The 27,924-nt window shown below is 44.6% G+C and overlaps 1 protein-coding gene and 1 non-coding gene across 5 annotated transcripts; both read right to left on the reverse strand.

Annotated features, from left to right (window-relative positions):
* Positions 1 to 7,486: 7,486 nt before the first annotated feature.
* LOC114674519 (small nucleolar RNA U13) lies at positions 7,487 to 7,593 on the reverse strand. Its single transcript, XR_003725669.2, has one exon. It is a non-coding gene; the product is annotated as a small nucleolar RNA U13 (small nucleolar RNA).
* A 1,062-nt stretch (positions 7,594 to 8,655) lies between these two features.
* NQO1 (NAD(P)H quinone dehydrogenase 1) lies at positions 8,656 to 27,834 on the reverse strand. Of its 4 annotated transcripts, NM_001260998.1 has the most exons (6): positions 27,311 to 27,457; positions 17,638 to 17,802; positions 17,394 to 17,524; positions 14,274 to 14,387; positions 12,330 to 12,431; positions 9,575 to 10,527 (listed from the first exon to the last, which is right to left on the reverse strand). In NM_001260998.1, exons 1-6 carry the CDS (start codon positions 27,315 to 27,317, stop codon positions 10,222 to 10,224), a joined length of 825 nt encoding a protein of 274 aa, NP_001247927.1. In that variant the 5' UTR covers positions 27,318 to 27,457; the 3' UTR covers positions 9,575 to 10,221. The 4 variants fall into 4 exon arrangements, with proteins under 4 accessions (XP_077839877.1, XP_077839876.1, XP_077839878.1 ...); XM_077983751.1 differs by lacking the exon at positions 14,274 to 14,387 and having other exon boundaries at positions 8,656 to 10,527; positions 27,311 to 27,834; XM_077983750.1 differs by lacking the exon at positions 12,330 to 12,431 and having other exon boundaries at positions 8,656 to 10,527; positions 27,311 to 27,834.
* Between the last annotated feature and the right edge of the window lie 90 nt (positions 27,835 to 27,924).

Below are 27,924 nucleotides of genomic sequence, written 5' to 3' on the forward strand. Positions count from 1 at the left end.
GCCTCCCGGGTTCAAGCGATTCACCTGCCTCAGCCTCCCGAGTAGCCAGGATTACAGGCACCCTCCACTAGGCCCAGCTAATTTTTTTATATTTTTTTAGTAGAGACGGGGTTTTGCCATGTTGGCCAGGCGGGTTTCGAACTCCTAACACAGTGATCCACCTGCCTCGGCCTCCTAAAGTGCTAGGATTACAGGCATGAGCCACCACATCTGGCCTAATTACTTCTTCAATCCCCATTTATTTTTATGCCATTGTAGCCTCATTTATTAATAAAATTATGTTTTTACTTTCTCTTTCAGGAAATTTTTTAAATGAATATTTTATATCTAGATCAAATGCTATGGAAAAGTGCCTTTTTATCATTTATAATTTTATTCTTCACTATTTCCAAAAACACATAAACAAATAGTTTCAATAGGTCCCAGCTTTCACTTTTTCCATTTAAACCTTCTTTTCTCCATTTCTTTCCTTTGGCTTAAGAATGGAAGAAAAGGTACATTACTAGAATTGTTTCTTTGGGAGAGGGCAAAAGATTACAGAATTAGACTGTTCAAGCTTTATATAAATTAAGTTTGTCTTCATCTCAACCAGCTAATGGTAGGTCTTATCTGAATACTGATGAGAATTTTAGCATCTGTGAAACTCCATGCACATAGATGTGTGTAAATTTCAGGAAGAAAGTGTTCAAAGCATTTTCTCTGATGTTAATTAGATGGAAATAAATCACTAAAACATAGTTTAGGTAAAGCCTGCTTATGTCACTTTTTTTTTTAACTAGACTCGGCAAAGTTGTTTATGTCAGTGTACTTCTCGTCTGTCCTCAGTTAATTTACCTAGAAAAAAAAGTATCAAAGGAAATGAGAAAAAATTTATATTTGAGTCCCTCCAGACCTAAGATAATTCCTTTTGATCAGATAAAGTTGGATGGAGTGCCTTGGTTTTTGTTAATTTTGCCTGTATTCCAGCTCCTTACCATGGTGGTGGTGCTTGAAGAAAGAGCCATCAGCAACAGGTCAGGATAGTTGTACCTTTGAGATAGGGCTGCTTTCCCCATGCTAGTATTTCTGTGACTGTTAGTGGCACTGAGGACTGCAAACTTTTATGCAATATTCTTAATACCCTATTGATATTATGCACTTTAATCATTCCAAAGAAGCCAAGAATGCTGTATAGTAATGATTCCTTCCTAACAAATTCATCTTAACTCTTTAGAATATTATGTCCCTTTTCTTTTGGATAGCCAACTTGGTATAAATGTTATATGGATTTTTCTAAAATGACTGTGTAGGACTTAAGACTTTGAAATGTAATTTACTATAAGGGGAAATGATTACGCTTTAGCAGATTATTTTAGAAACATTCAGCTTGCTAACCTACATGTTTGGGAATTCATTAAAACCAGTTGTCTTTCTATATATTTTGTGCCATGTGTATAAGAACATTACAATATATCTTTTTCTACATATGTAGTATGTGCAAACCAGTGGTTCTCAGAGTATGGTTCTCGGCCCACCAGCTAGTATCAGTATCACCTGGGAACTAGTTAGAAATGTAAATTCTTGGGCCCCTTCCCAGACCTACTGAGTCAGAAACTCTGGAATAGGGCCCAGCAATCTGTTTTCACAAGCCCTCCAGGTGATTCTGATGCACACTTTAAAGTTTAGGAACCACTGGTCTAAGACTCTGTTGAGATGTAGAGAGTTTTTCTTCCACTGAGACTGATACAGTTATACATTGTTCTTTATGTAAATTCAGCTTAACCTGGTTATCTGTAATCTTTTATTGGCAAAGATAATTTATTCTCAGTACTGCCTATAGATAGTGTATTTTATGTACATACACAATTAGTCTAATTCTTGATAATTCAGTTAATTTAGTTTGGCATTTTCCTACCACTTACTAAAAAGTTTACATTAAATGACTGATTTAAATATATAGGTGCAGTGTTCTATGTTTAATTGTTATGACATTTAAGTAGCGAATATAATTGACCGGTGCTAAAGTCTCCTGTTTATCCATAAAATGGGTACATTATGGGCAGTGTAATACAAGCTTTGTTTTCATTGCCTAGTACTTTACCAGCAGACCACAGTTTTGCTCTGGCTAGACCAACCCTCAGAACAAAATCATCATTCCTTGTATTTATATTTGTATCTGAGATAGTAAACGAGATGGCTGACCAGGTCAACATGGCACCTTATTTTTTTAATAGGTAAAACTTCTTCAAAAGTAACTTGCTTTGTATAAGAACTAAGCTATCAGTAGAGATTTAGCTATCCTTGGAGCTTATGTTTCAGACAAGAATTATTTACTAAAATAAATAATAAACAAGATAATGCATTATACAATTTGGGCATTTCTCCTTTCTCAAGTGTATGCATCAATATAAAGTAACCACCAGATAGGTAGATTGATTCATTTCATTTTAATCTCCTTGTGTAATTCAGTACCTCCATAATTGTTCTAATCTTCTTCCCACTGTTTACAAATTACCAGTTAGTTAACTCATGAAAGAAAAATTCACATTTCAGAATAAAAATAAATGTATACTCACTTTATAAAAATCACTGCTGTCTTTCCTTAATACTAGCAGTGGAAATGTAAGTAGCTTACTCTACAAATTTTGGTGCTGGCAAATACATAGGCAAACTGTTGGGAGCTGCTCTAGCTACATTCCTCCCTTCTTATTCCCTTTTTCTCTTCCCCACTTTATTACATAATATATTCCTGTACCCAAAACATTCTACCACAGTTCTGTTTGACTCCCACTTGTAATACCTCCTTTTAAAAATTCTGTGTTTAACCATATGACCCTGCTTGCTTGCTCATATTCTCCCTCCCTCTGCCCTTCCTTTCTCTCTCTTCCAGAAGTCATCTGCCTGGTTTGAAATATTTTGCAGGGATTGCTTATTATTATTATTTTAGCTGATGAACCTCAGGACAACATATACACACACTTACACACATACATACACACATACAAAAGCTGTTTGAAGAGTGGGCTTGGAATCAGATTTCTGTGTCCAGTAAAAACCTTTCCTGCACAGAAGTCATTGTGACTTAAGTAGTTACAGACTGATTCCAGTGAACTTGATCTAATTTCTTTTGATCTAATGAATGTATCTACTCACATTGTTTCCTTTTAATTGATAAGCTCCAAGTAGTTGCTAATTTTTTGACAACTTTAACTGAGTTTCATTCACTTCTTTTACTTAGTGTTTTAAATATACTATCAATAATTTCATTAACCTGTTCTCAAGCGGTTTAGCTACCATTCTGCCATTTTTAATTTTTATTTAATTTTATTTGCTTGAGCACACTGATCAACCACTGAACTGCCTTCTTCCATTGTCCTGCAATGATATAAGGGTTACATTTTTGTGTATATGGCTTTCATAGTTGGGATTTCAGAGCACTGATACCAGATATTTTCAGTTTGTTCTCTGGGGGAATTTCATTTGCATCTATGTTTTTAGCTATCTGTGATAACTTGTTAAATATTAAAAAGATATTTTGCTTCTATTGGAACATTTGTATACTCGCAACTATATTTCTGTAAACAGCTGCAGTCAAAAATAAAACACTGAAAGTTTTCATTTTGCAGTGGATAGCTGTCTTTTTTTCCTCAAACTTTGTGAATGGAATTGTGTGCATGAATGACAGTTTTGAGCAGCATGAGTATGTGGCTGAAATTATAAAATCATTAGGAAGGAGGTGTGAAATATCGACATATTTCTAAGTAGTTATTTTGTGCCTACCATTTTGTCAGGCAGAGTATAAGTGACTCAGTGTGACAGAATTTTTGTTTTACTTAATTTAAATGTTTCATGTTTAGTAAAGCAAAACATGTACATGGAGGTGCTTTTGATGAAAACCAAGTCTCCCCATCCCTCAGTCTCATGCCTGGAGACAATCTCTGTTTATTCTTTTGGTGGTATTTCTACATCTCTAACTTAGTGCATATCAGAGTGTGGTACACAACTAACTGTGGTACATGGATAAACACTATTTTTAAACTTACATGTATAAGTGTTTTGATGTGTAATAGAAAAAAATGTAGGCTGGGCGCAGTTGCTCACGCCTGTAATCCCAGCACTATGAGAGGCCGAGGCAGGCAGATCACCTGAGGTCAGGAGTTCGAGACCAGCCTGGCCAACATGGTGAAACCCCATTTCTACTAAAAATACAAAAAATAGCTGGGCACAGTGGCAGGTGCCTGTAATCCCAGCTACGTGGGAGACTGAGGTAGGAGAATCGTTTGAACCTGGGAGGTGGAGGTTGCAGTGAGCGGAGATCGCACCATTGCACTCCACACTGGGCAACAGGGCGAGATTCCATCTAAAAAATAAAGAATAATAATGTGTCTACCTACCAGAGTGAAGGAAAAAGTGAGTCAAATTAAAGAAAAATATTAAATCACTGGGCTCGGTAGCTCATACCTCTGTAATCCCAGCTACTCAGGAGGCTAAGACAGGAGGATCACTTGAGGTCAGGAGTTGGAGACCAATCTGAGCAACATAGCAAGATCCTGTCTCTTTTTTTTTTTTTTAATGTTTAAATGAAAGGAAAAAGGAAGAAAAATATTTAAAAAGAAAAATAATAAATGCTAATACAGATACATGGGTATCATGAAAATTGTGTCTAACTGAATCTTAAAAGACATTGCTTTAGACAGTATACTTATACCTTCTTATCAAATATAGACAGTATCTGTTGATTCTATGAAGGAGTGACAATTTTTAATACATTTAAATATATATATATCTAAATGAGTTATGATTATATATATGTTTTGTTTTGTTTTGTTTTTTAACAATGCTGCTGTTCTAAATACAGTATTCTTTGCCAAGCATGGTGGCTCATGCTTGTAATCCCAACATTTTGGGAGGTCGAGGCAGGAGGACTACTTGAGCCAGCCTGGGAGTTCAAGACCAGCCTGGGCAACAAAATGAGACTTCGTATATACAAAACATAAAATGATTAGCCAGGCATGGTGGCACGCACCCATAGTCCCAGCTACTCAGGAGGCTAAGGTGAGAGGATCATTTAAGTCCAGGAGTTTGAGGCTGCAGTGAGCTGTCATCATGCCACTGCACTCCAGCCTGGATAACAGAGACCCCGTCCGAAAAAAAAGAAAAGGAAAAAAATAATAAAAATTGTCTTTTGGTGTTTATTGACTTCAACAGCACTGGAAATGAGCAATAACCAAATGAAATGTAGTAAGTATAAATATCAAATTATATATTTTGGTTCAAAAAAACAGCTTATGTGGGCAAAATACTGGTCTGAAGATGGGACTACAATAGTATGGGGCTGCCAGAAAATCTGATGCAATCTCAGTTACATAATTTAAGTACAGTGTCCAGAATAAGAAAGGAATTGTCCTTCTCTACTCCAAGCTGGTAAGAGCCTTACTCTATTAACTTACAAGAAACAAATTCTCTGCAGCCATCTAAGCCTAGAAGAGAACCAAAATATCATTTATCCCTGCTGAGAACAGGGTAGGGACTCTAGAAATCAAAAGATAGCTATAGTTTCTCAACAGCAACACTAATGGTCTTATTCTCAGAAAAAGAGGTGTTGGTTGCGACTCTCATGCTCTATTTCATGGTGCCATCTCTGCTTCTACTGAGGCAATATAACAGTGTTTAAAAGCATAGGCTCTTGAGTTTGCCTACAATATAACCTCCATTCCTCAATTTCCTTTGCTATAAAGTAAAAACAGTAACAGAACCTTCCTTGTAGAGTTGTTGAAAGGGTTAAGCAAGTTAGTCCATGTAAAATTACCTAGTTCCTGGCACAGTTAGTGCCTCCTAAGTGTTTCCTTGTATTAGTATTACTAGTCTTGATACTACTCTGCTCTTCTAGCTCTTGTGCACTACTTCTCACATCCTTCTGTGTATTAGTCTGTTTTCTGTTGTTTTTAACAGAATACCTGAAGCTGGGCAAATTATAGAGAAAAAGAATTTCTTACAGCTATGGAGGCCAAGAAGTCCAGGTGGTGGGGCTGCATCTAGTGAGAGCCTTCTTGCTGGTGAGGACGCCCAAGAATCCCAAGGTGTTGTAAGCTCTCATGGCTAGAGGGCTGAGCACGCACTCCAACCTGGGTAACAGTGAAACCATCTCAAAAAAAAAAAAAAAATCATGAGGAGGGCCCTGTCCTCATGTATAGATTAACCCACTACTCATGGATTAATGAGTTATCATAAGTGGGCAACCGGCTGAGCATGCAAAGGACTCAGGTCTCTCTTCCTATTTTAAAGTCACCAGTTGCCCACTTATGATAACTCATTAATCCATGAGTAGTGGGTTAATCTATTCATGAGGACAGAGCCCTCCCTCATGATTTTTTTTTTTTTTTTTGAAACGGTTTCACTCTGTTACCCAGGTTGGAGGGTAGTGGCACAATCACGGCTCACTGCAGCCTCTTCCGGACTCAAGCAATCCTCCCACCTCAGTCCCTACCCCGAGTAGCTGGGACTACAGGTATACCCCACTACACCTGGCTAAGTTATGCGTTTTTTGTAGAGATAGAGTTTCACCATGTTGCCCAGGCTGGTCTTGAAGTCCAGGGCTCCAGTGATCTGTCTGCCTTACCTCCCAAAGTGCTAGGTAGGATTACAGGTGTGAGCCACCATGCTGGCTCTCAGTCACCTCTTAAAAGGCCCCACCTCTCAATTCTGCCACACTGGGGATTAAATTTCAACTTGAGTTTTGGAGGGATAAATATACAAACATAGCATTTTGACTTTTTCAAAGATATCCCTTTGTCGTCAGCATCAAAACTTTTCCTCTCTCTGAGTCATTTCTATTGACATATAAATTTGTTGTAATGTCTCTGATCTCTTTTTAAAAATTTGTTCTTTGATCACACAGCCTCCTCCACCCTATTTCTATTCCTCTCCTTCCATTCTCTCTTAAACCCATTCAAATCAGGCTTTCATCACGCCACTCTACTGAAATGGTGCTTCGTCAATGTCATCAATGAATGGGTTCCACACGGCCAAGTCCAGTGGTCACTTCCCAGGCATTGTCTTGCTTGACTTGTCAGCAGTATTTGACACACCTGATCATTCCCTCTTTCAAACTTTCTTTTTTTTTTTTTTTTTCTTGGAGACAGAGTTTCACTCTTGTTGCCCAAGCTGGAGTGCAATGGCGTGATCTCAGCTCACTGCAACCTCCACCTCCTGGTTCAAGCGATCCTCCTGCTTCAGCCTCCCTAGTGGCTGGGATTACAGGCACGCACCACCACGTCCGGCTAATTTTTTCTATTTTTAGTAGAAACGGGATTTCACCATGTTAGCCAGGCTGGTCTCGAACTCCTGACCTCAGGTGATCCACCCTCCTCAGCCTCCCAAAATGCTGGGATTACAGGCGTGAGCCACTGCCCCTGGCATCTTCAAACACTTTCTTCGCTTGGCTTTCAGGACACCACACTCAGCTCTCCTGCATCCCTGAACACTGGTTTTTTGTTTGTTTGTTTCATGTCAGATGGGAAAATGTACTGACATCATAACAAGGTTCAAGGGTGGCACATCTCACACATGCACGTGAACACCCAAACATCTCACACTTAGGAACTACAAAAGGATCTGACCACTGCTTTTCAGTCTCATCTTCACCTCCTAACATTGTCGAGCCCCAGAGGTAAATCATCAAATCTCTTCTCTCAAAACTCAATGAGATTGATCCCAGCCAATCTCATTGCTTTCAACACCATCTATATGTTGAAGATTCCCAAATGTGCATCTCCAGCCATAACTTCTGCCTTTTTTTTTTTTTTTTTTTTTTTTTTGAGACGGAGTCTCGCTGTGTCTCCCAGGCTGGAGTGCAGTGGCGTGATCTCGGCTCACTGCAAGCTCCGCCTCCCGGGTTCATGCCATTCTCCTGCCTCAGCCTCCCGAGTAGCTGAGACTACAGGCGCCCGCCACCACGCCCGGCTAGTTTTTTGTATTTTTAGTAGAGACGGGGTTTCACCGTGTTAGCCAGGATAGTCTCGATCTCCTGACCTCGTGATCCACCCGCCTCGGCCTCCCAAAGTGCTGGGATTACAGGCTTGAGCCACCGCGCCCGGCCCATAACTTCTGCCTTAACTCCAGGTTCCTCCTATCCAACTGCCTACTTGTCAGCCTCACCTGGCTGTCTTAATAGACGTCTCTTATTTTTTGGAGACAGAGTCTCACTCTTATCACCTAGGATGGAGTGCAGTGGCACGATCTCAGCTCACTGAAACCTCCACCTCCCAGGTTCAAGCAGTTCTCCTGCCTCAGCCTCCTGAGTAGCTGGGATTACAGACAACGAGCCACCACACCCAGCTAATTTTTTAAATTTTTAGTAAAGATGGGGTTTCCTGACGTCTGGTGATCCACCCGCCTCAGCCTCCCAAAGTGCTGGGATTATAGGCGTGAACCATTGCACCCGGCCTGTTTTTCTTCATTTCTATACCACTATCTTTCCTGGCTCTCTTTTAAATTCCCTGAGAGGACTGAATAGGTTGTTCTGTTACCATTTAGTAGGAAGCAGCCCTGCTGGGTGAGTTGTCAAGCCACGTCACCAAGGGGCTTCCAGCTGCAGTTTACGATTGAATCCTCTGATCTGTCTCCCACTAGATTCCACTATCGTTAGCTTCACTGTTACCAATGAGTGTGGGTCTGTTTTGTAGAAATGAATTTTATTTATTCGGATCTTTCAGAAATTGACACAAAATTGCAGTGAAGTTGAAGGCAACAGAAAATATTTTCAAACTGAAACACCCAGCCATCAGCTATTGTGGATACTGTCGAGAGCAAAAACCACCAGTGCCAATCAGCATCTGGTAAAGGAGGTTCTCCAGCTCGGTCCATTCCCTTCCTTTTTCTTGGCAAGTAAGAGGCTGTCTCCCATTTTTCAGGCAACCTTTTCATTATTTCTCAGCTCTTCTTTCAATGCACCACAAGAGGGCAGTGTTTTATCATAGTCTCCTTGAATTATATAATACCAACAGTGGGACGAGATGACTTCCAGAAGTAGAAATTGACTATTATGCCAAAACTGTTCACCAAAGTTGATAAAACTCAAGTTTACAATTGTACCCCAAAGTCATGGGACTGGACCCCATCTCGTGGTAAGTCATCAGTTTAGCAATGATAAAGAAGATAACCTTCCGAAAGTTTGTGTAGATCAGAAATAAAGTATTTTTTGTGGAAGGCTGTTTTTAAGTATTGAAGGTAGTATTTCCTTTCTTGAATTCACATTGCAGATGTACAGTGTGAATTTACTGGTTTATCTCTGCAAATCTTAAAGTAGAAGATTGCAAGGGCCAGGTGCGGTGGCTCACGCCTGTAATCCCAGCACTTTGGGAGGCCGAGGCAGGCGGATCACCTGAGGTCAGGAGTTCGACACCAGCCTGGTCAACATGGTGAAACCCCGTCTCTACCAAAAATACAAAAATTAGCCAGTCATGATGGCAGGCGCCTGTCATCCCAGCTACTAGGGAGGCTGAGGCAGGAGAATCGCTGGAACCCGGGAGTCAGAGGTTGCAGTGAGCTGAGATCATGCCACTGTATTCCAGCCTAGGCAACACAGCAAGACTGTTTCAAAAACAAATTTTTTTTAATTAAAAATAAAGTAGATGCAGTAAAGAAGAGGTTTATTAGCTCTTCCTTTCAAGGTATCTGTGTACTGTATAGAAACAATGAAAGTTGAAGAACAGTGATACTCGTGCTAGGCATATTAGTCACCGCATTGTAATTGAAAGCAAGAAATATCATAAGCAAGTGTTAGATTACTAACAAGTTAAGTCCCTTAGGGCAGGTAGATTCAGTCTTTTCTTTCTCAGAGCAATTCCTTTCTGCCATAAACTACAGAGAGGTGATTAATAGAACATCGGAGAATTGAATGATACCTAGCTAGACTTCACCCTAAAATTTTAGCCCTAAAAAGAGGAATTAAATTGTGTAGATGCCTTTAAAGAACATTTTCTAGCATCTTTCTACATCTTCCCTAAGTGGCCTCTTGAGCCCAGTTGGATTTTGGTTATATGCCATGATAGTAATCATAAGAATCAGTTACATTGAATAATAAAATGATCCCAAAATGCATGAATACAGTCGATTCCCTCTCCTATTTATTCCTTGTGGAAAAAGAAAAACCCAAATCTTAAAAACTAAAGCAAGTCAGGGAAGCCTGGAAAGACACCCAGATTTGATAACATGTTAGAAGGAAATCCAGTCTTAGGAATCTCATTTTCTGGCTTTGATCTGGTTGTCCGTTGGGATGGACTTGCCCAAGTGATGGCCCACAGAAAGGCCAAATTTCTTGTTTTTCTCCTCATCCTGTACCTCTTTTTTCATTAAGAATCCTGCCTGGAAGTTTAGGTCAAAGAGGCTGCTTGGAGCAAAATACAGTGGTGTCTCATCCCAAATATTCTCCAGGCGTTTCTTCCATCCTTCCAGGATCTGAATTCGGGCGTCTGCTGGAGTGTGCCCAATGCTATATGTCAGTTGAGGTTCTAAGACTTGGAAGCCACAGAAATGCAGAATGCCACTCTGAGGATACAAAAAGCACAGAGAGGTAAGTCAACCAATTCCGTGCAGTTGTACTATAAACAACAGAAGTTGGTCTGGGCTTCCCAGTAAGACACTCTGATGAGGAGGCCTCAGGCACCCTAGAGAATCAGTTCAGAGCTGGCGTCTCTCTCCTACCCTATACCTAGCTGTTACCAATTTTAGCCTTCTCAGGTGTGCTCTTCTTTAAATGCATAAACCCTTGAAACTGTGCCAACCTGAATCCTTTGCCAAGAAGGCTAGAAGTTTTCTTACTTTAGGGAGTCTCAGTTTCTTGGCAGGTGACTCACCAAGACCTGCGGTGGGTGCATTTCTCCACCTCTCCGTATAACCAGATGGGTCTTTTTTTTTTTTTCTTTCTTTTTCTTTTTTTTTTTTTTTTTTGAGGCAGAGTCTCGCTCAGTCGCCCAGGCTGGAGTGCAGTGGCGCAATCTCGGCTTGCTGCAACCTCTGCCTCCTGGGTTCAAGCAATTCTCCTCCTGCCTCAGCCTCCTGAGTAGCTGTGACTATAGGCATGTACCATCATGCCCAGCTAATTTTTGTATCTTTAGTAGAGACAGGGTTTCACCATGTTTACCAGGCTGGTCTTGAACTCCTGACCTCAAGTGATCCACCAAAGTGCTGGTCTCCCAAAGTGCTGGGATTACAGGCCCAGATGAGTCTTGATAAATGATTTTCATAAGTGGCCTCTCATTGGCTCTTCTCTCCAACCTCCCTCTTTATAGAAATTATCCTGAGGGTCTGGTAACACCAATAAGCCCACCCCAGGCTTCAGTTTTATCCAGTTTTATCCATGTATAAACTGGCTAGACAAATTATTTCTTTTTTCTTTGAAACAGGGTCTCGCCCTGTATCCCAGGCTGGCATGCAGTGGTGTGATCATAGTTCGAGGCTCATCATACTGCAGCCTCGAACTCTTGGGTCTGTCGCCTTAGACTCCCAAGTAGCTGGGACCACAGGTGTATGCTAATTTTTTTTTTTTTTTTTTTTTTTTTTTTTTAGAGAGGAGTTCTCACTATGTTGCCCAGGCTGGTCTCAAAGTCCTGGGCTCAAGCGATCCTTCTGCCTCGGCCTCTGAGTAAATCATTTCTTAAATTGTCTTGGGCTCTAATAGTCTGTGAGACTGTATCAGCAACCTGGAGAAGGACAGGAAGGCTGGAGAGAGATGTCAGTCATCTGGCGAGACCGGGGCCCACGGCTAAACAAATCAAGGGTAGTGATTCACACTAGTCCTTGGCTGGGAGAGAATGCTGTTTGAACACACGCACGTGCAGGTGTATTTCACACACACAGGCACCCGGGAAGGCAGGCAAGTTCCTAAAGGAAGCTCCCGTCATTCTGAATCATGACCACGCTTTCATCTTCACAACTCAAGATCTATTTTCAGATGCTATCTTGAGGTTTTGAACCCCATAGAAGGCTCAATTAATGAATTCCCCTGAAGGTTCGTTGAAAATGAGGTACCTGGCCGGGTGCAGTGGCTCATGCCTGTAATCCCAGTACTTTGGGAGGCTGAGGCAGGAGGATCATTTGAGGTCAAGAGTTTGAAACCAGCTTGGCTAACATGGCAAGACCCCGTCTCTACTAAAAATACAAAAATTAGCTGAGTGTGGTGGCGGGCGCCTGTAATCCCAGCTACTCAGTAGGCTGAGGCAGGAGAATCGCTTGAACCCAGTGGGTAGAGGTTGCAGTGAGCTGAGATGGTGCCACTGCTGTCCAGCCTAGGTGACAGAGCGAGACTCCGTCTCAAAGAAAAAAAAAGAAAAGAAAAGAAAATGAGGTACCTGAATTGGCCAGAGAATGACATTCATGTCCCCATGGATCCCTTGCAGAGAGTACATGGAGCCGCTGCCACCAGTGGTGATAGAAAGCACTGCCTTCTTACTCTGCAAAAGAAAAAAACAATAACAAACTTCATTCCCCTCCACATCCCCTTGTGACAAGAAGTTAATGAAACAGCTCCAGGGACAAGAACACACAAGTCTGTCCTATTTGCTGTTTATGTTACTTCATACTTTGGCTCCCCTGAGCTACACAGTATGACTCTGCAGACTAGACGGTCTACAGACCAGCGGCCTGGGGCAAACCAAGGATTCCAAACCCCCACGTGTGGCTCAGGGCGAGGCTGTCACCACATCCAAAATCAGTGCTTGCTGCTGGCTGCCTAGGTGGAGTTACTGGGCGTTCTCATCCATCCTCCCACGGGCTAGGCATGGCGTAGGACAAGCTCTTTCATCTGGAAGGTCTTGAAGGGTTCCCTGTGCAGGATTTGGGCCTCCGAAAAATGAAGACAGGCCTTCTTTTGTTTTTATTATGGAAATTTTTAACACACGTAAATGAGAAAATAGTACTGCATCTATCACTCATCTTCATCTCTCAGTATTTTGCCATTCTAGTTTTAGCTCGACCCATGACCCCCTTTTTCTCTGGAGCATTTTATTTTATTTTATTTTTTCATTTTTTTTTTTCTCTGAGACAGAGTCTGGCTGTCACCCAGGCTGGGGTGCAGTGGCACCCTCTCGACTAACTGCAAACTGTCTCCCGGGTTCAAGTGATTCTCCAGCCTTAGCCTCCCAAGTAGTTGGGATTACAGGCACTCACCACCACATCTGGCTAATTTTTGTTTTTGTTTTTGTTTTTTTTTTTGATATGGATTCTTGCTCTCTCACTCAGGCTGGAGTGCAGTGGTGCGATCTCAGCTCACTGCTACCTCTGCCTTCCGGGTTCAAGCAATTATCTTGCCTCAGCCTCCCAAGTAGCTGGGACTACAGGTGCCCACCACCACGCCTGGCTAATTTTTTGTATTTTTAGTAGAGACGAGGTTTCACCGGATGGTTTCGATCTCCTGAACTCATGATCTGCCCGCCTTGGCCTCCCAAAGTGCTAGGATTACAGGTGTGAGCCACCACGCCTGGCCTTTTATTTTATTTTTTTAAGACGGAGTCTTGCTTTGTTGCCCAGGCTGGAGTGCAGTGGTGCAATCTTGGCTCACTGTAACCTCCACCTCCTGGGTTTCAAGCAATTCTCCTGCCTCAGCCTCCCAAGTAGCTGGGATTATAGGGGCCCACCACCACACCCAGCTAATTTTTGTATTTTTAGTAGAGATGGGGTTTTGCCATGTTGGCCAGACTGGTCTGAAACTCCTGACCTCAGGTGATCTGCCTGTCTTGGCCTCCCAAAGTGCTGAAATTACAGGTGTGAGCCGCCATGCTCAGCCTCTGGAGCATTTTAAAACAAATCCCAAATATCATGTCATTCCATCTGTAAAAACTTGATCATGCATCTCTGCCAAAGGACCCGGAGCCTGGGCTTAGGATCTAATTGTGCTCAAAACCCTGCATCAGAGCCGGGCGCGGCGGCTCACACCTGTAATCCCAGCACATTGGGAGGCTGAGGGGGGGGTGGATCACCTGAGGTCAGGAGTTCAAGACCAGCCTAACCAATGTGGAGAAACCCTGTCTCTACTAAAAATACAAAATTAGCCAGGTGTGGTGGCCCATGCCTGTAATCCCAGCTATTCAGGAGGCTGAGGCAAGGGAATCGCTTGAACCCAGGAGGCAGAGGTTACAGTGAGCCGAGAATGCACCATTGCACTCCAGCCTGGGCGACAAGAGGGAAACTCCATCTCAAAAACAAAAAACAACAAACAACAAACAAACAAACAAAACCTGCATCAGGACAGACCACCCAGAAGCCGGCTGTCAGAGCATTCAGAACCATCTACCTACCTGGAAGGGTCCTTTGTCATACATGGCAGCGAGCGTGTAAGCAAACTCTCCTACGAACACTCGCTCAAACCAGCCTTTCAGAATGGCAGGGACTCCAAACCACTGTAGGGGGAACTGCAGGACAGAAGACATCATCAAGTTCAGACCAGAGGCTCCCCAAGGCCAGAAGGCGACTCGGGGTGCTGAGCTGCTCCCCATTATGGCTCTGTGGGGGAGCCCCTCTTCACGCCTTTCCCATTCCTCCTGGGGAGTTAGCACTTTAAGGAAAGAGATCATTATTGTCCTTGGTCAGCCAATTGGACAGTCTTCGTTTTCCCTGAAAATGCAAATATTGAGTGGGTCCAAGAAAGCTACATACACAGAAGACTTATTGATATGAAACTTGTTTGTATGAAATCACATTTGTCAGCAAAGTCTAAATAGCAAGGATTGCAAACAAGGTCTGCTTCAGGGTGTCGCCTCAATCAGTATTTTCCCAAGAGTTTGCTTTAGTAGTGTGGTATCAACAATATGACTGTTGGCCAGGCGCAGTGGCGCACGCCTGTAATCCCAGCCCTTTGGGAGGCTGAGGCAGGTGGATCACTTGAGGGCAGGAGTTTGAGATCAGCCTGGCCAACATGGTGAAACCCCATCTCTACTAAAAATACCAAAATCAACTGGGTGTGGTGGTGGATGCCTGTAGTCCCAGCTACTCAGGCTGTTGAGGCAGGAGAATCACTTGAACCTGGGAGGTGGAGGTTACAGTGAGCCGAGATTGTGCCACTGCACTCCAGCCTGGGTGACAGAGTGAGACCCCATCGTGGAAAAAAATGAAGATAGGCCTTCCTCCTTTTATGACTGTCCCTTGTTATCATGGATGAAAAATCGTATCACTTAGAATAAACACAATCACTCAAAAATGCAAACTAATAATCAGTGTGATGGCTGAGTGCAGTTGCTCATGCCTATAATCCCAGTATTTTGGGAGGCCAAGGTGGGAGGACCACTTGAGCCCAAGAGTTTGAGACCAGCCTGGGCAACAAAGTGAGACTCTGTCTCTACAAAAAAATTTAAAAATTAGCCTGTTGTGGTGGTGCACATCTCTAGTCCTAGCTATGTGAGAGGCTGAGGCAGGACGATTGCTTGAGCCCCGGAGTTGGAGGCTACAGGGAGCTGTGATCACCACTGTATCCCAGCCTGGGTGACAGAGCAAGACTCCACCTCTAAATAATAATCATCATCGTCATCAATGTGGCTAGGCGCGGTTGCTCACGCCTTTAATTCAAGCACTTTTGGAGGCCAAGGTGGGTGGATCACTTGAGGTCAGGAGTTTGAGACCAGCCTGGCCAACGTAGTGAAACCCTGTCTCTACTAAAAATACAACAGTTAGTCGAGCATGGTGGCACATGCCTATAGTCCCAGCTACTTGGGAGACTGAGGCAGGAGAATGGCTTGAACCCGGGAGGCGGAGGTTGCAGTGAGCCGAGATCACGCCATTGCACTCTAGCCTAGGCAACAGAGCAAGACTCCATCTCAAAAACAAATAAATAAACAAATACATAAATAAATGAATAAAATGTTAAAAAATAAAAATAATAAATAATAATTAGTGTAACTAAGGTTCATCAGGGACTTCCCGTGAGAAAGTCTTGTCTGACCTCTTATCCTAATAAAAGCAGAGCACGGACTCTACCAGGAGGTTTTCTTATCCTTGATTCATGATTTAAAGATAATCCCAGCCCTTTGGGAGGCCGAGGCAGGCAGATCACTTGAGCCCAAGAGTTTGAGACCAGCCTGGACAAAGTGGTGAGACCCTATCCGTACAAAAAAAATTAAAAGATTAGCATGGCATGGTGGCGTGCACCAATACTCCCAGCTATTCAGGAGACTGAGGTGGGAGGATCACTTGAGCCGAGGAGGTTGAGGCAGCAGTGAGCGGAGATCTTGCCACTGCACTCCATCCTGGGCGACCGTGAGACCTTGTCTCCAATTTAATTTTTTTTAAAGGCATCCTTTGGGGTACTGGCTAGTGGCATGTGGCTTTAATTCCTAGCAACAGGCCTGTGGGTAAAATAAAGGACTTCAAGGATTGGATGTTTTGTAGCTGACTGAATAACTAAAAAAAAAAAAAAAAAAAGAAAGAAAAAAAAAAAAGCCACAGCCTATACCACCCTGTTCGTGGTTTCCAGGATCATATACATTCTATGTTCAATATCAAAAGACTGGCTGGAATTGGTAAAAGGAAAGTCATTGAGTACAGTCACATTTATAGGAAAGATCACTGACGAGATTCACGCATAATCCCAGTATTGTCTGCTAAATGGTAAGGCCGCTTCCCGAAGAAGAAAGGCTGTGGTTTGCTGCAGGAACACATTCAGCAGGGTTTCAAAGCCCCCTTCAGCTGGCAGGCTACAATGGCAGAGAAGTCAATGTGTCATGGATTATTCTACAAAGTATTTGGGATTTTTATGGAGAAAGGAGGAGAACTGCAAATTTTGAGAGTCCAACAGGAATCACTAACTGAAGGAATCGCTAACTGAAGGGGAGACTAAGTACATAGAAGAAAGCAAGCTCAAGGGTTGTACATCATCTATGCAGTTGCATTTCTTTCTCTCTCTTTTTTTTTTCTTTTTTTTTTTGAGACGGAGTCTCGCTCTGTCGCCATGTCGCCAGGATGGGGTACAGTGGCACAATCTTGGCTCACTTCAACCTCCACCTGCCAGGTTCAAGCAATTCTCCTGCCTCAGCCTCCAGAGTAACTGGGACTACAGGCACATGCCACCATGCCCAGCTAATTTTTGTAGTTTTAGTAGAGACCAGGTTTTACCATGTTGGCCATGATAGTCTCGAACTCCTGACCTCAAGTGATCCGCCTGCCTCGGCCTCCTAAAGTGCTGGGATTATAGGCGTGAGCCACCGCGCCTGGCCTTGCAGTTGCATTTACATATGCAACAGTAATACAGCCAGATTCCCAATATCTGTGAAATCCATGTAATACTGCACCTTTAAAGTAATCACCCTTATTTGCAGAGAATGCAGTAAAGGGGGTGACTGTTTAAGATCCCATAGCTAATTAGGTGACATGTCTAGGACAATAAGCATGCAAATGCCCCTGACACCACTTCCAATGTCCCACCATACCTGGAATATCACAAGGTCTGCAGCTTCCAGCTTCTTTTGTTCAGCCACAATATCTGGGCTCAGACGGCCCTCTTTATAAGCCAGAGTAGATTCGGCAGCATACTGAAAGTTCGCAGGGTCCTTCAGTTTACCTGCAGAGAAGAAAAAGAGAGGCTGGGGCCAGAGGAGCCAAAGCCGGGCCAGAGGACCCACAGGCAAGGAGATCCGCAAAGAACTAATTAAAAAGGGGAGGAGGAACTCCTACCTGTGATGTCCTTTCTGGAAATGATGGGATTGAAGTTCATGGCATAGAGGTCCGACTCCGCCACCTCCCACCCTTTCTTCTTCAAAGCTGCTACAGCAGCCTCCTTCATGGCATAGTTGAAGGATGTCCTTTCTGAGTGAGCCAGTACGATCAGTGCTCTTTTGCCTACAGAGACACACACAAAGCACCCGGGGAAAACCCATTACCAACCAGCAAGCCTTCAGCTACAGGGGAGTTGCAGTCTGTAAAGGAGGGGGCGGCTTTGTTAGACATTAGGTTATTCCATTCCATCCCCTGCAGCCAGAAATGTATTTTCCCCTTAAAAGTACTGAAGATTAAAGGAAGGATTTAAATCAGTGGCTGATTTAATAAATAGTGTTGACAGCCGGGCTCTGTGACTCACGCCTGTAATCCCAGCACTTTGGGAGGCCGAGGCGGGCGGATCACCTGAGGTCAGCAGTTCGAGACCAGCCTGGCCAACATGGTGAAACCCTGTCTCTACTAAAAACACAAAAATTAGCTGGGTGTGGTGGCGGGCACCTGTAATCCCAGCTACTCGGGAGGCTGAGGCAGGAGAATTGCTTGAACCTGGGAGGTGGAGGTTGCAGTGAGCCAAGATTGCACCAGTGCACTACAGTCTGGGTGACAAAGCAAGACTCCGTCTCAAAAAAAAAAAAAAAGTGTTGGCATATCTAATGAGTTATCTGCATGAAAATAAGATGATTCCCCTAGAAAACTATTACAAGTTGACCATCCCAAATGGGAAAATCCAACATTTTTAAGTGCTGACATGACCAAGGAAATGCTCATTGGAGGATTTTGAATTTGGGATCCTCAACCAGTAAATATAATACAAATATTCCAAAATCCAAAAAAATCCGAAATTCAAAACATTTCTGGTCCCACGTATTTCAGATAAGAGATACTCAACCTGCATAGGTGTTAAAACTCAGTTAAGTGGTTTCCCTTGTCTGAGGGTAGTGGCTCAAAGGACACAAAAGGGACGTTGGGGTGCTGAATACATAATTTTTCAGTTTGTGAAAATCCACTTAGAACTTGTGAGGGCTGGGTGTGGTGACTCATGCCTGTAGTCCCAGAGCTTTGGGAGGCCAAGGTAGGAGGACTGCTTGAGCCCAGGAGTTCGTGACCAGCCTGGGCAACATGGCGAAACCCTGTCTCTACAAAAAATGCATAATACAAAAAACTAGGGCCAGGCATGGTGGCTCAGCACTTTGGGATTCAGGTCAGGAGTTCAAGACCAACCTGGCCAAAATGGTGAAACCTCATCTCTACTAAAAAATACAAAAAGTAGCCAGGCATGGTGGCGCCACCTGTAATCCCAACTACTCGGGAGACTAAGGCAGAGAACTGCTTGAACCCGGGAGGGAGAGGTTGCAGTGAGCCAAGATCGCACCACTACACTCCAGCCTGGGCAACAGAGTGAGACGACATCTCAAAAAAATAATAAAATAAAAAACTAGCTGGGCATGGTGACTCACATCTGTAATCCTAGCTATTTGGGAGGCTGAGGTGGGAGGATTGCTTAAGCCTGGGAGTTCGAGGCTGCAGTGAACTATGATTGAACCACTGAATGCCAGAGCGAGACCCTGTCTCTAAAAAATGAACTGGTGCATTTTTTAATGTGTCTATTGTAGTCACCAAAAAAATTTTTGGCTTTAATTACCCCACTAATATATCACATACAACCATAATTTCTAGTAGATTAAAGATCCAAAATTTTTAAATGAAACTATTTAAATACTAAAGGAAGAATGGTAGAATTTGTATAACCTCAGGGTAGAGAATCCTTTATTTAAAAAAAAAAAAATTCTGGGTGTGGCGCAGTGGCTCACGCTTGTAATCCCAGCACTTTGGGAGGCCGAGGCAGGTGGATCACCTGAGGTCAGGAGTTCGACACCAGCCTGGCCAACATGGTGAAACCCCGTATCTACTAAAACTACAAAAATTAGCCGGGCGTGGTGGTGGCCACCTGTAATCCCAGCTACTTGGGAGGCTGAGGCAGGAGAATCACTTGAACCCGGGAGGTGGAGGTTGCAGTGAGCCAAGATTACACCATTGCACTCCAGCCTGGGCAACAAGAGTGAGACTTTGTCTCAAAAAAAAAAAAAAAAAAAAAAAGTTTAGCAAAAAGCGCCATAAACAAAGTCAAAAGATACCCACTGGGAGAAGAAATTTGCACTTCTCATCACAGAGTTAAACTCCCAATGAATGCCCACAAATGATTAGAAAAGACAGTGCAATGGAAAAGTGGGTCAAGGATCCGAACACACTGTTCACAGAGCAGGAAAGGCAAATGACAACAAACAAATGGAAAGATGCTCTGCGTGGCCTGTCAGGAAAATCAAAATGAAAACAAGACATTTACCCATGAGTTGACATGGGTACCATGTTTACATTTACCATGAGTTTACATTTACCCACAAAATGTTACAAATAACACCCAGGGTTAAGATTGTATCAACAGAAAAACTGGTGTGTTACTGGTGGGAATATGAATCGCCTCAACTTTTAGGGAGAGCAATCAGGCAGAATCTCTTAAAACTTTAAAGACACATAAATCTTTTATCTCGCTCTCCAATTTGGAGGAATCTGTTCTACAGAGTAAAAGCATCAGGCTATAAGAGCCAAGGATGTGTATTACATCATGCTTTTCATTGGCAAAAATTAGCTATAACCTGATTGTCTATGGGGAACACTTTAATAAATTATGGGCACATCCACACTACAGGATATTTTGCTGTTAACAAGAATGAGTTGGCCAGGCACGGTTGCTTGAGCCTGTAATCCCAGCACTTTGGGATGCTGAGGTGGGCGGGTCATACGATCAAGAGATCCAGACCATCCTGGCCAACATGGTGAAACCCTGTCTCTACAAAAATACAAAAATTAGCTGGACGTGGTAGCGGGCACCTGTAATCCCAGCTATTTGGGAGGCTGAGGCAGGAGAATCGCTTGAATTTGGGAAGCAGAGGTTGCAGTGAGCCGAGATCGTGCCACTGCACTCCAGCCTGGGCAACAGAGTAAGACCCTGTCTCAGAAAAATCAATAAATAAAAGTAAAAAAATATTTTAAAAAGAATGAGTTAAACTGGCTGGGCACGGTGGCACATGCCTGTAATCCCAGCTACTTGGAAGGCCAAGGTGGGCAGATCCCTTGAGGCCAGGAGTTGGAGACTAGACTGGGCAGCATAGTGACACCTTGTCACTAAAAAAAATTTTTTTAGAGACTGTTAAGCAGGTACAGTTGCTCAGGAGGCCAAGGTGGGAAGATTGCTTGAGCCCAGGAGTTCAAGACCAGCCTGTGCAACATGACAAAAGCGAAACCCCTTCTCTACAAAAAGTACAAAAATTAGCCAGGCATGGCGGTGCATGCCTGTAGTCCCAACTACTCAGGAGGCTGAGAGATGGGAGGATCACTTGAACCCAGGAGGTCGAGGCTGCAGTGATCTGTGATCACCGCACTGTACTCCAGCCTGGGCGACAGAGGGAGACCCTGTCTCGAATAAACAAATTTTAAAAATTAAAAAAATTAAAATGGGCCGGGCGCGGTGGCTCAAGCCTGTAATCCCAGCACTTTGGGAGGCCGAGACGGGCGGATCATGAGGTCAGGAGATCGAGACCATCCTGGCTAATACGGTGAAACCCCGTCTCTACTAAAAAATACAAAAAACTAGCCGGGCGAAGTGGCGGGTGCCTGTAGTCCCAGCTACTCGGGAGGCTGAGGCAGGAGAATGGCGTGAACCCGGGAGGCGGAGCTTGCAGTGAGCTGAGATCCGGCCACTGCACTCAAGCCTGGGTGACAGAGCAAGACTCCGTCTCAAAAAAAAAAAAAAAAAAAAAAAAAAAAATTAAAATGAATTTACTATATGTAGTGACTCAAAAAGATATCCATGATATATTATTAACTGATAAAAAGGCAAGTGAATATGAATCCATTTTTATTTAAAATGAAAGAAGTGAGAGGAAGGGAGAGAGAGAGGGAAGGGAAGGAAGAAAAAGAAAATACAAAAAAAAGAAAAAAAAAGAAATGACACATATTTGTATGTAGATTTGCAGCACGTTGGTATGAGGGGGAGAAATGTGGAACAATCACATTAAACTTTTTTCTTTTTTTTTGAGACACAGTCTCACTCTGTTGCCCAGGCTGGAGTGCAGTGGCATGATCTCAGCTCACTGCAACCTCCGCCTCTTGGGTTCAAGCGATTCTCCTGCCTCCGCATCCCCAGTAGCTGGGATTACAGGTATGAGCCACCGCGCCCAGCAGATCACATTAAACTATTAACAGCTCAGCTTCCTTTATAAGTAAGAAATGGCAAAGGGTACAGGTAGAAGGGAAATGGGCCTCTTTTATATTAACAAGGTTGTCAGAGGCAGCATGCTTCAATTTGCAAGAACAGTATTTAGTGGATCCTTATAATATGCTAGGCACTGCTCTCAGTGCTTTGCATTCCTTTTTTTCTTTTTCTGAGACAGGGTCTCGATCTGTTGCCCAGGCTGGAATGCAGTGGCATGATCTCAGGTCACTGCAGCCTTGACCTCTCAGGCTCAAGTGATCCTCCCACCTCAGCCTCCTGAGTAGCTGGGACTACAGGTGTGTGCCACCACACCTAATTTTTGTTTTGTAGAGACAGGGTTTTGCCACGTTGCCCAGGCTGGTCTCAAACTCCTGGACTCGAGCAATTTTGCCTGCCTCAGCCTCCCACAATGTTGGGATTTTAGGTGTGAGCCACCACGCCTGGCCTGCACTTTCTTCCTTTGTCAGGGCAACCTGCTATGTTTTAAATACGTCGCCTCCAAAATTCAGGTGCTGCCATTGTGAGAGTATTAACAGATGGGACCTGTGAGAGGTGATTAGGTGAGGGGGTCTCCTTCCTCGTGAGCGGGATTAAGGCCCTCATAAAAGAGACTTTGCCCAGCACGGGGCTCACCTGCCCTTCCACCTTCTACTTCCCACCATCCGTGTAAGGACGCAGCATTCCTCCAAATGCAGCTCTCACCAGACAACCAAACCTGCCAGCACCTTGATCTCGGACTTCCCAGCTTCCAGAACGGTGAGAAATCAATTTCTCTTTTTTATTAACTACCTAGTCCCAAGTATTATGTAGGGAGGCACAAAATAGACTGAGACACACCCTATGAGGTCAATACCATGAGTAGCCCCATATTATAGATGAGAAAACTGAGGCACAGGAGAGAAGCAAGTTACCCAAGTGTGTAGTCATTAAGTGGTGAAACTGGAATAATTTAAAAATGTAGAGAGTGGCTGGGCGTAGTGGCTCACACCTGCAATCCCAGCACTTTGGGAGGTCGAGGCAGGCAGCTTGCTTGAGCCTGGGAGTTTGAGACCAGCCTGGCCAACATGGAGAAACCCCGTTTCTACCAAAAAAAAAAAAAAAAAATAGCTGGGCATGGTGGTGTGGGCACCTGTAGTTCCAGCTACTCAGGAGGCTGAAGTGGGAAGATCGCTTGAGCCAGGGAGGTGGAGGTTGCAGTGGGCCAAGATCACACCACTGTACTCCAGCCTGGGCAACAGTGAGACTTACAAACAACAGTGAGACTTACAAACAACAGTGTGCAAGGGCATAGAGCGAAGTGCCAGAGAAAGGACGCTTACTCCCACAGTTGCTCCTGATAGCGTGCACTGCTACTTCACACCCTACCATGAACAGTGGGTGCAGCTGGGAGAAGAAAATGCCTGCAACTTTTTGTGGGGGCGGAGGGGGGATGGAGTCTTGCTCTGTGGCCTAGGCTGGAGTGCAGTGGCACGATCACGGTTCACATCAACTTCTGACTCCCGGGTTCAAGCAATTCTCCTTCCTCAGCCTCCTAACTAGCTGGGACTACAGGCGTGTGCCACCATGCCCAGCTAATTTTTTGTATTTTTTTTTTTAGTAGAGACAGGGTTTCACCATGTTAGCCAGGATAGTCTCGATCTCCTAACCTCATGATCCACCTGCCTTGGCCTCCCAAAGTGCTGGGATTACAGGCGTGAGCCACTGCGCCCAGCTGGCATCTGCAACGTTTTTGCACCATGAATGAATAACTACAAATGACTAAAATAACTAGAAAGGCGCATTTAAGCCTTAAGCTCTCTTCCTGCTTTTATTATTGACCACACCTAGCAAGGGAGGTACCTCTTGGGCTAAATTCAGCCAAGTGTAACTTTCAGGGCCCAGTATGCCAAACCAGGGGATTTCCAAACTTGGTCCTGAGGTTTTGGACTCTTGAAACTAAGATTCAGTGCAGTAGGTGTTTGATGGTGATTTACATGCGCTGGAAATGACTGACTTGCTTTGGATAGCCTGGGAAAAGGGAAAGGCAGCTCTGAGGCTACCTCAACAAATTCCTACCTCTTAACCCATGCATTTAACACGATTGGGAGGCAGGTGAGCATATCAAGCTCTAACAGGCATTTTCTTTGTAATTTACCTCGCCGTTAGTCTTATCAGTGTTTACTGAACACTGCTCTGACAGTTTTTATTTTATTGACTTCTCATCAACGTGAACAAGCATTTTCTAAGTAGTGAGACAGTCAAGGTACTTCTCGGAAAATGAACAAGTCAGAATATCCATCTCTTGATCTTTCAAGGAGCTCAGACTCTAATAGCTATAAGCATGCCTGTGACTTTACAATTTTTCATGTAAGGCAACACACAAACAGGAATAATATATTTGTAACAAATATAACCACCAAAGTGCAGTACCTGGAATACGTAGATCCCCAAAACAACTCAAAAGAAAAATGGTCAAAAGAAGGTGGGTGGGGCGCGGTGGTTCACACCTATAATCTCAGCACTTTGGGAGGCCAAGGCGGGCAGATCACCTCATGCCAGGAGTTCAAGACCAGCCTGGTCAACATGGTGAAACCCTGTCTCTACTAAAAATGCAAAAAAAATTAGCCAGGCATGGTGGCGGGCGCCTGTAATCCCAGCTACTCGGGAGGCTGAGGCAGGAGAATCGCTTGAACCCAAGAGGCGAAGGTTGCAATGAGCTGAGATTTCACCACTGCACTCCAGCCTGGGCAGCAGAGCAAGCCTCTGTCTCAAACAAACAAACAGACAGATGGTTGTGAATAGGCAATTAACAGAAAAGAAGTTTTCTGGGCCTGGAGGGTTCATTTTCCCTTCCTGCCACTTAACTAGCTGAGCAACATGACCTGGGAGGAGTTACACTACTAGAGTTTACCCTGAGAGAGGCCACAGGATGCACACACAGATAACCTCTTCAGGGTAGAGTGGCATTAGTGTGTTAGGAGAGGTAAGGGACAAAGTTCAACAGAGGGCTGGGCGCGGTGGCTCATGCCTGTAACCGCAGCACTTTGGGAGGCCGAGGCGGGTGGATCACTTGAGGTCAGGAGCTAGAGACCAGCCTGACCAACATGGTGAAACCCCCGTCTCTACTAAATATACAAAAATTAGCTGGGCATGGTGGCGTGCACCTGTAATCCTAGCTACTGGGGAGGCTGCAGCACAAGAATCGCTTGAACCTGGGAAGTGCACACCACTGCACTACAGTCTGGACAACAGAGTGAGACTCTGTCTCAAAAAAAACTTCCACAGAGGAAAACTTCAGGACTTCGGGGCTGGCCCGTTAGGAAAGGCCCTCAGAGGAGCTTGCCATTTGAACTGAATCTTGGTCTTGAACTCCTGGCCTCAAGCAGTCCTCCTGCCTCAGCCTCCCAAAAGTGCTGGGGTTACAGGTATGAGCCACCACACCCAGCCAAAAACAATATTTTTTAGCCAGGTTTCAAGTTCTGCTTTGACCAAAAAAATTAGCTGAGTGTGGTGGCACACACCTGTAGTCCCAGCTACTCAGGGGGCAAAGATGGGACTATCACTTGAGCCCAGGAGGTCAAGGCTGAAGTGAGCCCTGATCATGCCACTGCACTCCAGCCTGGGCAGCAGAGCAAGACCCTGTCTCAAAAAGAAAAAAAGAAGTATGTTAAAGGTAAGACTTTGTATCAGTTTCATGCATTCTCCTTCTGCCTTCTCTCTTCACTTGAGTGCTCCAGGGAACATGAGTGCGAATCAGACACATCTATTAGTTGCAAACAAAAAACCTGGATGCTTTAGTGAACCTCAAGATTTGGTTAGCCGGGTACAGCTAAAACTAATGATACAAGATCCAAGTCTTCCTTTTTTCCCTCATTACCAGCTCTCTTTTTTGTGTTTAAGCTACGCATAAATACAGAACATTCTGTAAGAGTGGAAAGTCAGGAAACAGTTCCTGCCCTAGTATTGGAGGAGAGGGTGCCTGTGCCTCGGGGAGCTTAAGAAAGAAATACAAAGGAAATAGCAACCACCGTGTATGCGGCAAGCCTCTCAGCTGTAAGAATCTATTCCCTGCTGTCTCTGCCAGCAACTCATTCTGGGCTACCAATCCCCTGCTTAGTCCCTTTCTCAGAGATTCTGATAATTTCAGTCGGTCAATTGCAAGGGCAATCTCTTCCTCCACTCACTTTGACCAAGATGGGCTTCTGTGTGTGCAGGTGCATTTTTAGAGGCAGGACCAGGTTCACAGGGAAAGAAATTACAAAACGCAGGACTGTGCCCCAGATGAGGCAACAGCTTTCTAAATCTTAGCGCTGTCCAGTCTCAGAGTGAGATTATTTGGGAAATAGCTCTCAGTCCCTGCAGTTGTCTCAGCTGGTTATTTATGCCTTGGGTGGAGCTGGGTTAACCTCTAAGTTCCCCTAGGGTTGATGGCCGAGTGGGGAGGCTCTATCACTGAAATGGACCCAATACTAGAAATGGATCCAGAACGACCTGATCAGGTTTGCCTAATCCAAGGGCCTCAATGGAAAATACCTCCCAAGGCCAGGCACGGCTGCTCACGTCAGTAATCCCAGCACTTGGGGAGGACGAGGTGGGCGGATCACCTGAGGTCGGGAGTTTGAGACCACGCTGGCCAACATGGCGAAACCCCGTCTCTACTAAAAATATTAAAACTAGCTATGCATGGTGGCGCACTCCTGTAATCCCAGCTACTCGGGAGGCTGAGATGGGAGAATCGCTTGAACCCGAGAGGCGGAAGTTGCGGTGAGCTGAGATAGCACCATTGCACTCCAGCCTGGGCGACAAGAGCAAAGCTCAGTCTCAAACAAAACAAAACAATACAAAACAAAACAACAAAACCTGAGCCTGGCAGCTTGGAGCCGGTTCTGGTCTCTGTCAGACTAAAGGTATCGGTTTCCTCCACTCCTGTCCACCAATCACCAGATATTCTCATTTTCTTCAGAAGCTCGGAATCCACATTTTTAAGTGAAATCACCCATTTTAATGTTTGCAACTTAATTCAAATTGGTTTAAATACTATAGCCCGAAAGAGGTATGGGCTGTGACCGTAAGCCTGATTTGGCCTCCAGCGGCCAGTTTCTGACCCCAGTTTTGGAGGGAATTCCTGCGTCCAAGGTCAGGTTTCTCCTAAATGCCCACTGGAGTTCGTGGGGGTGGAGTGAGGAAGGATCCACAACTCCGGATACAAACAGAAGCTCTCCTTCTCCCGGAGTCCCATCAAGGCTCATCCCAGGACCCTAATCTCTTCCCTTTGTGGGTTTTGACTCAAGGAACAAAACTCAGGGCCAAACCCATACAACCTCCTCCACAGGCACCAGGACTCCGGAGACCAAGCGCCTCGCCCTTTCCAGCACTCACCGACCATGGCGCTGGTGCAGTCCAGGGCGCTGATTGGCTGGACTCGTGCTTGCCGGGGCGACCCTGGCCGGGACTAGGCTCTCACTGGGCCGGGCGACTCCAGCGGCAACCTTGCAGGAGTCGTGTGTGTGGTGCGCGGTGCAGTCTCTCTCATATATCCTGCGCGGCTCATTGGAGTTGGACGTCAACAAGGGCGGGACCCAACGCCTGTATCCTGAGGTGCTGGGCTAGAGGATGCCAAGGCTGCAGCTCCAGGAAGGGAGGGAGCCTGGGGGGTGAAGGAGGAGCCCCTCCACTCCCACCCGCCCCGCCTGAGCAACTGGTGGAAGTCAAGAAAAGTCTCTGGGGGCTGGAAGAGGGGTTCGTGGGGGTGTGTGACAGAGGCCTCAAAAATCTGGCTGGAGGGGCTAAGGCAAGCCCATCTGCGCACTGTGCCCTGAGGTGCAAGGGGATGCAGGGTGGAAGTTGTTCCCAAGAGAGTCCAGGGATCGAGTGGGCCTGCCCTTTGAGCCTTGGCACGAAGTGGAGCAGAAAAAAAGCCGGATGCAGATTACTGTGGTGCCCCAGGCTCAGATTCTGCTGAGTCACTGTGACTGTGGATTTGGAAGGCTGAG

The sequence above is a fragment of the Macaca mulatta genome, chromosome 20 (assembly GCF_049350105.2).
Source record: "Macaca mulatta isolate MMU2019108-1 chromosome 20, T2T-MMU8v2.0, whole genome shotgun sequence".
In the NCBI taxonomy this organism is placed as follows: domain Eukaryota; kingdom Metazoa; phylum Chordata; class Mammalia; order Primates; family Cercopithecidae; genus Macaca; species Macaca mulatta.

Excerpts from the sequence above, each read along its gene's own strand:
- NQO1 (NM_001260998.1), bottom strand. Across the intron at positions 17,525-17,637 it reads TTCCAGAAAGGACATCACAG|GTAAACTGAAGGACCCTGCG; the intron begins GTAGGAGTTCCT and ends TCTTCTCTGCAG. Across the intron at positions 14,388-17,393 it reads CAGACCTTGTGATATTCCAG|TTCCCCCTACAGTGGTTTGG; the intron begins GTATGGTGGGAC and ends TCTGTCCTGCAG.